The sequence below is a fragment of the Arachis stenosperma genome, chromosome 7 (assembly GCF_014773155.1).
Source record: "Arachis stenosperma cultivar V10309 chromosome 7, arast.V10309.gnm1.PFL2, whole genome shotgun sequence".
Lineage (NCBI taxonomy): Eukaryota > Viridiplantae > Streptophyta > Magnoliopsida > Fabales > Fabaceae > Arachis > Arachis stenosperma.
In genome coordinates, this window is record NC_080383.1 from 54,483,866 (window position 1) to 54,495,292 (window position 11,427).

Genomic DNA, 11,427 nt, shown 5'->3' on the forward strand with positions numbered 1-11,427 from the left:
GTCCAAAAGACCCAACTGAGACAATACTGGCTCTACCTTGCAGACGATCACAACAATACGGAGAACGGCTCGATACGCCGATCTTGCTTGACCAGCAACATCACAATCATGAAAATACTCCTCGGTACTTAGGAGATGGTACTGCTTAATAAAGGCCGAATCGAGCAACATCACCGACGGGATCGAGCCCTCCTCCTCTAGATTCTCCCAACTACTACCCTTCGCCGGACCTTTTCATTTCTGGGCCGCCTCAACAGCTGAGACCACGACCACGTCTTCCTCGGGCCTAGCGGCCGTCGGACCAGGCGAAACAGGACCCGCACCTCGCAACGGAGACCATCTTATGAGGAACAATCCGATATCTGCTGGAGGATGGGATTGAAGAGTCAAACGAGAAGCTTCCGAGCCTGCTTCCTAGGCTATAGTGGCATTCAGCATCGCTAACTGGGTCAACCCACTAGCCATCTGGACTGAAAAAGGAAAAGCAAAAATGTAACTCTTAAACTCAGAAAATAGGGACATATCAATGAGCATTCAAAACAACACACACCAATATATGTCTGACACATCTCTGGGTCACCCATGATGTCTCGGGGATTCAATGGTCTCTCCCTAAAGATCGACCATAAAACACCAGCAATGTCTTTGTTTTGGAAAAAAAGCATCTCATATGTCACTCACGTCAGATACGATGCCCCGGCCCCGAAGTTCTAACACGTCGCAAACCGACATTCGCCCTCCAGAATTAGCCAGAAGGGATGGTGTCCCCGAGTAGGACACATCTTGAAATACTCCCTCTTGAACCTAGAAGTCCTCAAATAAACCAAATATACGTTGGCCGGCTGGACCCTAAACGACACATATCCTTTTTTGTGTTTCCCCTTCTTGGTTGGCAAGGTACACAAAAAATAAAACAGGAAAATCTCCACCTAGAACGAAAGCTCCAAGTACTCGCATACGAGCTAGAAAGTCCGGATGACATTCTAGCTGTTAAGATGCAACTGAGACGGTGCCATGGAACAGCGATTTAATAGCGCCTGGACAAAATATGACAAAGGAAGTTGCACCCCCAGCCGCATAAACATCGACTCGTACACCTATATCCATTTGGGCACACTAGGCGAGTCAAGGTTTATGCAACATACCCTTTCGTCGGCCCGAGGAGCACGAGCTCATATTGACGCTCTGCATTGCTGCCCTCACAAATCGTCCCTTGGTCTCAGAGCCACTGAAGATCTGCCTCCGTCACCTGAGACAGCGTTCCCCACACATCGGAAGTCACACAATAATATGTCCAGGAAACGCCACCCGTCGGGATCATGGGAGCTCCGGCACCCTCACTCCTCCACTGGGCCACACCTAAAAAAGGGGAGGAGCACAACCATCAACCCACCAGGACCAAATGGAAGAAAGTCACACAAATAACAATCCACCTAATACAAACTAAAACTAAGCCTAGAACAGTGGTAGTCACCCTCTCTAGTAATTCACTAACGCTACCCAGAAAATAACCCAATATGAAGAAATCCAGAATACCAAATAGACAAAAGGAATGCAAAAACATTCAAAACATGCGCCAAGAGAAGAAGAAAAATACCAACCTGATAGAATACTGAAGTAAAACGAAGATCAAAGAAAGGCACAAAGCACTGGATGGACACACAAAACGCACGAACGGGCCAGAAACTCAAAGCGATAGAAGAAGAATGCGAAGCGGTTTATGAAGCAAAACAAAAGGAAGAGACATAGAGAGAGAGAGAGAGAGAGAGAGGGAAAATAAAATCAAAACAGTTACAAATAAACCAAAAAACGCCCTAAAGAAAAAAGGCGAAGTGGCAAAGGGCAAAAGCGAAAAAGAAATCAAAATGTTCCCTCGCATTAAATGTTATTATGACACATGGGGAAGCGCAACTGACAAAACCCCTTTAGAAAGAGCAACGGGCATATGATGAGACGCCCAAACCATTTGACGGTTACCACTCTCACGTAAAGGATGCGTTCTGCGCTAGACCACGAAACGGACGGGAACTCCCCAAGTCCCTGACCTCGACTGGGGAAACAAAGCAATGAGCCCCTGACCAAGCCACAATGGCGAGTAAAAGTTCCTCCAGCGATGAAATACCTCCTTTATCTTAGCCAGATAAGATAGGATAAAATAACTACTACTAGCTATATAAATGGGAGCTAGAGGCCCCTCAGATACATCATTCATTCTACACACCTTATACCTCTTAGATCTATTCTGACTTGAGCGTCAAAGTGTCTTTGCAGGTACTAACCCCATTGCTCTAGCCAGATAATCCGGTGACCGTTTCGGCTCGTAAATCTCCAATCCATCTCACAACCCATACCAGAGACTTCTAATACAACATAAACTAAAGATGAATAAAAAGTTCGACGGATGGGAAGAGGCATATTTGGCAATGTCAAAAACTTATTTGAAATAAATTAGAGAAAACGGTGAGAAAACATTTGAAATTATTATTATTATTATTATTGGTTTTCCACGGTATCCCCCAACCCGACAGATTAAGGACTAATCCGTCGCGGATTTGAGCTCCATTTAAGGGTCTGCCGCTGGCCAATGAATTGCTACATGCGCAAGACGGGATTCAAACCTCCGACACTTGCTTAAGCGGATGAGTGAGTGGACGAGTTGATTGTTGTTGTTGTTGTTGTTGTTGTTGTTGTTGTTGTTATTATTATTATTATTATTATTGTTCATGGTGTTTTTGTAACAATTATTATTTTTTGGTTAGCCCCACACATCCACAAAGAATCCAAACTTAAACCCAGCCCACCCCCAATTTGCTTCCCAAAAAATGACCTGTAGCAAACCAAAAAAACTCAAATAACTAATCCTGATATTATATGCACCTGCCGAACTCTCCTTCCTCCAACACATTTCAGAAGGTGAGGATAAAAAATAACCTCCTTCACGGTTGCATTGCCCTAAGTTTTATGCACTTTAGTTTGCTCTTTTTTTTCTCTAATAAAATGAAAAATAAAATTGAAAACTTGTGATGCTGAAATCATGATAAGTCTTGAGCATCCGTTTTCCAACTCAATAGAAATGAAGCATAGAAGATTTGGTGGTCATTAATAAATCATGAACGTACCAGAAATGTCAAATCAACAATTATGGTAGACCAAAGGGAATCATTATTTAGTTCAATTTTAGCCCATTTTTATATTTCTACCGGTTGATAATTCCAGTTAGACTAAACAATTTGAACACTCAAAACTCATCATATAATAGTGCACCACCCACTTCGTGGCCACAATTAATATTATATTCTTGGAGGAAAAAAATAATGCAAAACTTTCAAACCCCAATGATTTTTCCACTATCATCCATTTGGAACCCATTCATTTTGGACAACATAATACTGCAATTTTGAACTGTTATTCTGTTAAAATTTCTGAACTAAAACAAGAAAAAAGAAGGATGTGCAAAATAAAATAAAATAAAATGAAAAAAAGGAACTTATGCCCTCATAGGTCATAGCACCTTTGTAAAATGGCATCAATCAGCGACGGGTCCATTTCACTAACTCTAAAAAACTCCTTAAATTTGTAAACTTTTTTTTGTACAATTTTGGAAATGCATCCATCAATTTCCCCTCTTAAGTTTTTTGTCTTTTTTTTTTTTTCCTTCCTAAAAGCATCACCAACATTGTTTTTCCTTTTATTTTTATGGCCTAAAGAGAACTTCATGTTGTGCTTACTTTTTAGTCCAAGTGGAAGTGCCAAACTGTACTGGCTGTAACAATCTTAACCGGCATGCTGACGTGGTGGGGTCCATTGGGAAGAGCATCAACCCCAACACTTCAGTCTTTCACTTTCTCAACCAACTTCGGATCCTCCATCATGTTGCTGTTCTTCACATTTGATATGTCTAATGACTCAAGTGTAGTTGTTAATTCATCTACATGCTGCCAACAAAAGAAGACATAAATCAATAAGTGAAAAGATCAAAACACTTTACGCCAATAAAAAATAAAAACCAAAATTTAAATAAGATCAGGTTGGTGCTTAGTTTCAATTTGTTTCGTTAAATATTAACCTAACAGGTTGTTAAATGTATTTTAACAACGCAAATTAAGGGTAAGAATCAAAAAGAAAATTTTGATATTTTACAAAGGATGAAAAAGTTTATTAAGTCCCAAAGAATTATCAAAGCATCTCAAAGGGACATGAGCATGATCACATTAAATAAGTAAACAAAAAGAGAATATAATTACAGCTAATAAACTAGGAAATGCTAAAGTCAAGAATAACATAACATGCTCCAAAGTCTAAAAGAGCTTATATTATGAAATTCCTTCTCCAAAATTATTCTGTAAAGAGAATCAACTTAAGGATCTTTTATCAACTAGGCAAAGCATAGCATATAACCAGTTATTGCAAAAGGTCTCCTGCTAGTACAAACGAAATTATGCCAACGTGGTCCCACTATCACATGCACTCAACCACAGATGCCAATACCAATTATATAGAACAGATTATGGTGAGAAATTGGTGTACTATAATTGGTAAGAACCCTAGAATAGTGTTGCGAACAAGTGAAAGAGCATCGATACCTGCATGTTGGCGTGGGGCACAGACTGCCTCATTTTCTTTTCCTGCATGACCTTCTGGCGGCTCTCATAGAATTCAAAGTCGTCCAATATGGATGTTCTTGCTATATAGTTCTTAAAGATGTTGAGAATTTCGATACCTTGCGCAAAACTCACCTGGAAACAAACAAGACCTCAATAAGCATACAAAAAGAATAATTTAGGAATTCTCAGTAAAGAATTGCCTTACTCAAACATGAAAAAAGACTTGCCTCTTGTGTGTCTCGACTATTTGTTACTGGCTTATGATCGTTATTCTCTAGGATTATATGTCGTAGCTGAGGATTTGGAACATCCTTTATGATGTGCCATTTGACAGGGAAGTATCCATTCCATTTGTCTTGTTGCCAGAAATCCATACTTTTATTGAAATCGACTCGCCCGGTCATCTCGGCTACTCCACAAAATTGACCACTGGCATTGACCTGTAGTAAACAAGAATTACACCAAAAGAATAAAAAAGAAAAAAGTAAAGAAGAGGGTTGATGTATCTGAAATTTTTGAAACAGAATCAGATTTGAACTTGCACACATACCGAAAAGAAAAGGAATACGGGGCACTTGCTTGCTTTCTCTTCCATCCGCTTTTGTGCATCCTGAAATGCACCATCCAACCTCTTATTCCCGTTAGGAGTACTTGCCCACACATTGTACTTGATGCTCTTATGGACATCATCTTCGCTGTATGATTTGATGACGAAGAAAAGTGCATGATCATATTTGGTCACAAATTCAGGACTGTTATATAGATCTATCCTGATTTTGCTACTAGCATTTCCACTCCCAGCTCCCACAGATACAGATGAACCTTTCACATTAGTCGTTCTAGGACCCTGATTTTGCTCATTGAGCGAACCATTAACCTTGCTTCGCAGTTTTAACTTGTCAGTACTAACCCAACTCTTTGTAGATGCTTTCACGTTAAGCAAGTTATTCGGATAGAGGTATCCACTCTTCCCTTGATTGTATGTTGGAAATTTGGCGACAGGCAAACAACCCTTTGCCATTGTTTCTGAATGGAGGGCCGAAAACGGTGCCTGAGAAAAGATTGCAAATTTAAAATTATAATATAAACAATGATAGATAAACCACAACACCTAATGATGGAGCAAAGTTACCTTGTTAACTTGTTTTGGCTTAACATGAGTTGACAAGACATCCAACGATGGGGTTGAACCCTTTGCTTCCAATTGATTGGTTAAGTTAGCTGCATGTGGGGACTTTGACACTATACCACCCGCATGATTCTGTGTAGACAAATTGGTTCTACCATTTGGTTTCCCGGAGAACTCATTACGGCCATCACCTTGTGACCGATCTTGTGTGGTTGACGACAAATCCCACGAATATGTTGACGGCAGAAACTCCCCATAAGGTAGAGAAGACGAGAAGTACCCAGGTGAACCAATTGGTTGTTGGAATATGGAGCCAGGGGGATACACTTGATGGCCCACATACTGCCCGTCGACGCCAGCTGTATTCAGAGGAAAATATGAAGAGTAGCCAGTCTGAAATCCTGGCATGAGATAGGCATAAGATCCATTATCTGCTGGCACAACCTAAATAAAAAATAAATTAAAAAAAAAAGAAAAGAAAAAAGGAAAGGGAACGGGACAAAAATATGTACTGGGACTTTTATTAAAGATATTACAGAACAAAAGAAAAAAAAGATCAATTCCGTGGTTGGACGACCAAAAAATGAGAATGCCAAGATCTAGACAGCAATTCCTATATTTAAGGAAACCCCATTTACTGGCCACATTTGCCATAAATTAACAGTTTAATAAGAATTGTTTAATGTTTCAAAAAATTTGAAGTTGGAATGTCAGATACCAACTTGGTTACAGCATGCCATTCAAGTCCCAAAGAAAACACAAAATCAAGCAAATCAAGCCCCAAGAAATACATTACTGTTATTATAATTATTATAATTTCCATTCAACCCTTGCCCAAGAATATGATTCTTGGTGACCATGTTAATTGTTAAACTTCACAAGAATTAGGGACATAAGCAGAATCCATTCCCCCAGTTTTTATTCTACCTTGCCCAGCACAAGACATGTTACCGAAATCAAGTAGACTATCGTATCATTGCATTGTCGGCACGACTCAAATTGACCAAACAAAAAGCAATTCAACCACACAAGATGACTCAACAATTACATCAAAACAACATGACCAATGACGGGTCAGCGTAGAAGGCTTACAGGATACTGAAGATCAACTGCATCAGCACCAACATAGTATCCTTGATTATCTGGCTCTCCAAAGAAACCACCATAACCTGTGATCATTCTAATGTAAGAAAGAGAAACATATGAATATACAATTACAATCAAGACGAAATAGAGAACCATCTGAGGGAGGGTTCTTTCACCTGGATAGTAGTAGCCATAATAGCCACCACCAGGAAAAGGAACACTCTGATCCATGGCAAGGTACTCATGATCCACATCTCCTTCTTTACCACTCCCAGATGCATCTCCTACAGATGACACACATGATCTTGCATCTGATGGAGAGCTTCCACCCTTTGAAGGAACCTGATCAACATATACAAAACCGTAACCACAGTGAGAAAACATGCCTTACACATAACCAATGAAACAGTTAATCCTTAATGAAAGCACATCAACAGGAAAATAAATAAACAAAATAATAAAAACAGCAAAATAACAAAATTCTCACAAATTTGAAGCTAAAATTGTACTTAACAGATCACATGCAACAGAAAGAAAGACATGTGAGGGCATAAATGGGAATTTTACCATTTTGGAATTATTGAGTTCAACCGTTGAAGAATCACCATGAGGCTTCTTCCTAACAAGTTCATCCGCAGCTGTCAAAACCAATAAATACAACTCAAATCAGTAAAAATTGAGGAAATAATAATAATAATAAACCATGCATGAAAATAGTAGAAAAGAAAGAGGAAATACGTTTCTGCAATTGAGCAGCCATAGGAGTAGTACTTCACCAGAAAAATCTCAGCTCCAAAATCTTCACCAAAATATTCTCAAAACCCCCCTTCAACAACAAATCCACTGAACAAGGGAAAATACAGATCATCCAAAACACCAAAAATAAGCAAAATAAACAAAAACACCCTTTTATGTTTTCAGCTTTACACGTCGGCTTCAACTAGGAAGTTGAAAAAATTGAAAGAAAAAAAAAGTTGTTTTGGAAAAAACCAAAAGTAAAAAATAGATAAACCCCACAATTATTTCAGACAGAAATTATGGGTATGGATTATCTTTTTGATTTGTTACTCTCTAGATTTCTGGGTCGAAAAATCAGCAAGAAAAAAAGGGGGGCCTTTGTGGCAGAACAAGTGATGGCAAAAGAAAGAAAAGGGCGAGAAGCACGGTGTGGATTGTTGTGTGTGTATCCTTAAAAAGATAATAAAAAATTCCTTCTTTTTATTTTTTTAATTGTTGGGTTGGAAAATATGATTTTGAATAGAGAAGCTATTTAAAGGGTTGTGCTTCTGAACGAATGGAAGAAGAACAGACACACACACAAGGAGAGAATCTTCTTCACGAGGAGAAAGGGAAAAAAAGGGGAGAAGAAGAAAATGACGGAGAAAAATAAAACTACTAACATGGCATCTCATAAAATTGGAAAATGGGACGGTGGAAAAAGCACCACCTCATCACATTGTTGTCATAAGAAAAAAAAAAAAAACAAAAAACAAAAAGAGGACATCCTGTGACTTGAGATTGTTGTTTGTGTATCATGAATAGCTTTAGATGTCTCTAATTTTGGGATTTTGTTTCCTTCATCATTACGGATTTTTTATTTAAATAAATTAAAAAATATTTTATTTAATGAAATAAATAATTTTAAAAATTATTACGAAAATATGTAGGATGACTTATCTCGTTTATTGTGTAAATAAGAGATACGTGTAAACTTATCTCGTTTACATTAAAAACAATATAAGAGTGAATGAGGTCTATATATATAGATATAATTCACAGTGACTTATCAGGCCCTATTTTCAACTTTTCCATCATTTATTGGTCTCTTCTATCCTTTTTTGACCATATTATTGAGTAAGAAAAAAATGGCATGCACAGATGCGCGTAATTTGGATATCAATTGACTGAACGCGACATAGCACGTTGCTCGGGCAGCCGACTTTCTATTAGTTTTGTTATCTTGACGTTTATGTTATTCCATAAATATATAGCCATGGTTAGGATACTTGCCAAGAATTATAATACAATTTATAATTTAGGTGACTAAATATATCGTTTGCCACAGGTTACAGATAGAAATGATTTTAGGAATGTGGTTTTGATTTTTTTTTTTTTTGTAATTAAGTTTTTAAGTACATAATTGTTAATTTAGATATTATATGATGGAACACATGTTTTTCAACTCTTAAAGTTAATTTATTAGTTACATGTTTCTTAATTTATTAATTTAGTTATTGACTATCCATGTAAAAGTTATTTTTCAAGTGAACAATTATGTAATTCTGTATTTACCTAAATTAAATTATTAAGTATTAAGTAAAAATTTGTTAATTAGATTATTAATTACTTTAGTTCATGTTTTTATTTTAAGTAACATATTGAAAAAATGTTTATTAATTAACTAAATAAATATTAACGTAAAAAATTTTATATAAATTCAGTTAGTACATACGAGTAAATTTCTGTTAAATAAATGTATATAATAGTTAATTCAATTTGTTATGTCAATGCACATATACAATATTTTTCTAATTGTGATCATTTATTTATTTATGTCAGAGGCCTCGCTTGTAACACTCTACCACATGGAACTTTACACCTAGGATGTAAAAATTGAGGTGGCGAGGCACTACAACCTCAAAGTAAAAGATATATATAATATAGATGAAAATGTTTTATCTAGGAGCCTTCTGGTACACGAAATTGTGATACACAACTTCGTGCAACTGACCAGCAAGTGCACTGGGTCGTCCAAGTAATACCTTACGTGAGTAAGGGTCGATCCAACGGAGATTGTTGGCTTGAAGTAGCTATGGTTATCTTGTAACTCTTAGTCAAGATATCAATAATGGTTCTTAGTTTTGATTGCGAAAAATAAAAGAACATGAAATAAATACTTGTTATGCAGTAATAGAGAATGGGTTGGAGTTTTGGAGATGCTCTGTCTTTTGAATCTCTGCTTTCCTACTGTCTTCTTCTTCACGCACGCAAGGCTCCTTCCATGGCAAGCTGTATGTTGGTGGATCACCGTTGTCAATGGCTACCATCCGTCCTTTCAGTGAAAAAGGTCCATATACATGGCTAATCATCTGTCGGTTCTCACTTGTGCTGGAATAGGATCTAGTGATTCTTTTGCGTCTGTCACTACGCCCAACATTTGTGAGTTTGAAGCTCTTCACAGTCATCCCATCCCAGATCCTACTCGGAATACCACAGACAAGGTTTAGACTTTCTAGATCTCAAAAATACTGCCAATTGATTCTAGCTTATACCACGAAGACTCTGGTCTCACGGATTGAACGCTCTGTTGTCAGAAGAGGCAGTCAAACTCGTGAACTAGGAACCCAAGAGATAAACACTCAATCTAATGTAGAACGGAAGTGGTTGTCAGGCACGCGTTCATAGGTTGAGAATGGTGATGAGTGTCACGAATCATCACATTCATCATGTTTAAATGCGAGTGAATATCTTAGAATAGAGTCAAGCGTGATTGAATAGAAAACAGAAGTAATTGTATTAATCCATGGAGACACAGCAGAGCTCCTTACCCCCAACCATGGGGTTTAGAGACTCATGCCGTAGAAGATACAAATTCAGATGTAAAATGTCATGAGGTGCTGAATGAATCTCTAAAAGTAGTTTTTATACTCAACTAGTAACCTAGGTTTATAGAAAATGAGTAAGCTAAGATAGATAGTGTAGAAATCCACTTCCGGGGCCCACTTGGTGTGTGTTTGGGTTGAGCAATGAAGCTTTCACGTGCATAGGCTATTCCTGGCGTTTAACTCCAGCTTTTGTGCCAGTTTGGGTGTTTAACTCCAGCTTTTAGCCCAGTTCTGGAGTTTAATGCCAGAATAGGGTAGAAAGTTGGCATTAAACGCCAGTTTGCGTCATCAAAACTCGGGCAAAGTATGGACTATTATATATTGCTGAAAAGCCCAGGATGTCTACTTTCCAATGCAATTAAGGGCGTGTCAATTGGGCTTTTGTAGCTCCAGAAAATTCATTTTGAGTGCAGGGAGGTCAGAATCCAACAACATCTGCAGTTTTTTTTCAGCCTCTGAATCAGATTTTTGCTCAGGTCCCTCAATTTCAGCCAGAAAATACCTGAAATTACAGAAAAACACACAAACTCATAGTAAAGTCCAGAAATATAATTTTTGCATAAAAACTAATAAAAATATACTAAAAATTAGCTAGATCCTACTAAAAACTATATGAAAATACCCCCAAAAGCGTATAAAATATCCGCTCATCACAACACCAAACTTAAACTGTTGCTTGTCCTCAAGCAACTAGATAAATAAAATAGGATAGAAATAAAATCAAGATGCAATAACATCTCAGAGTTTTATATGAAGCTCAAATTCTCATTAGATGAGCGGGACTAGTAGCTTTTTGATTTCTGAACAGTTTTGGCATCTCAATTTATCCTTTGAAGTTCAGAATGATTGGCATCTATAGGAACTCAAAATTCAGATAGTGTTATTGATTTTGCTAGTTTAGCATGTTGATTCTTGAACACAGCTACTTTATAAGTCTTGGTCGTGGTCCTAAGCACTTTGTTTTCCAGTATTACCACCGGATACATAAATGCCACAGATACAT

General features: G+C 37.7%; 1 protein-coding gene across 2 annotated transcripts; it reads right to left on the reverse strand.

Annotated features, from left to right (window-relative positions):
• Positions 1-3,323: 3,323 nt before the first annotated feature.
• Positions 3,324-8,200, reverse strand: LOC130941268 (YTH domain-containing protein ECT2-like). Of its 2 annotated transcripts, XM_057869704.1 has the most exons (9): positions 7,558-8,200; positions 7,387-7,457; positions 6,996-7,161; positions 6,826-6,902; positions 5,737-6,177; positions 5,155-5,655; positions 4,832-5,044; positions 4,584-4,736; positions 3,324-3,935 (listed from the first exon to the last, which is right to left on the reverse strand). In XM_057869704.1, the coding sequence occupies exons 1-9, from the start codon at positions 7,577-7,579 to the stop codon at positions 3,831-3,833; spliced, it is 1,749 nt and encodes a 582-aa protein (XP_057725687.1). In that variant the 5' UTR covers positions 7,580-8,200; the 3' UTR covers positions 3,324-3,830. The 2 variants fall into 2 exon arrangements, with proteins under 2 accessions (XP_057725687.1, XP_057725688.1); XM_057869705.1 differs by lacking the exon at positions 7,558-8,200 and having other exon boundaries at positions 6,826-6,913.
• Positions 8,201-11,427: the final 3,227 nt, after the last annotated feature.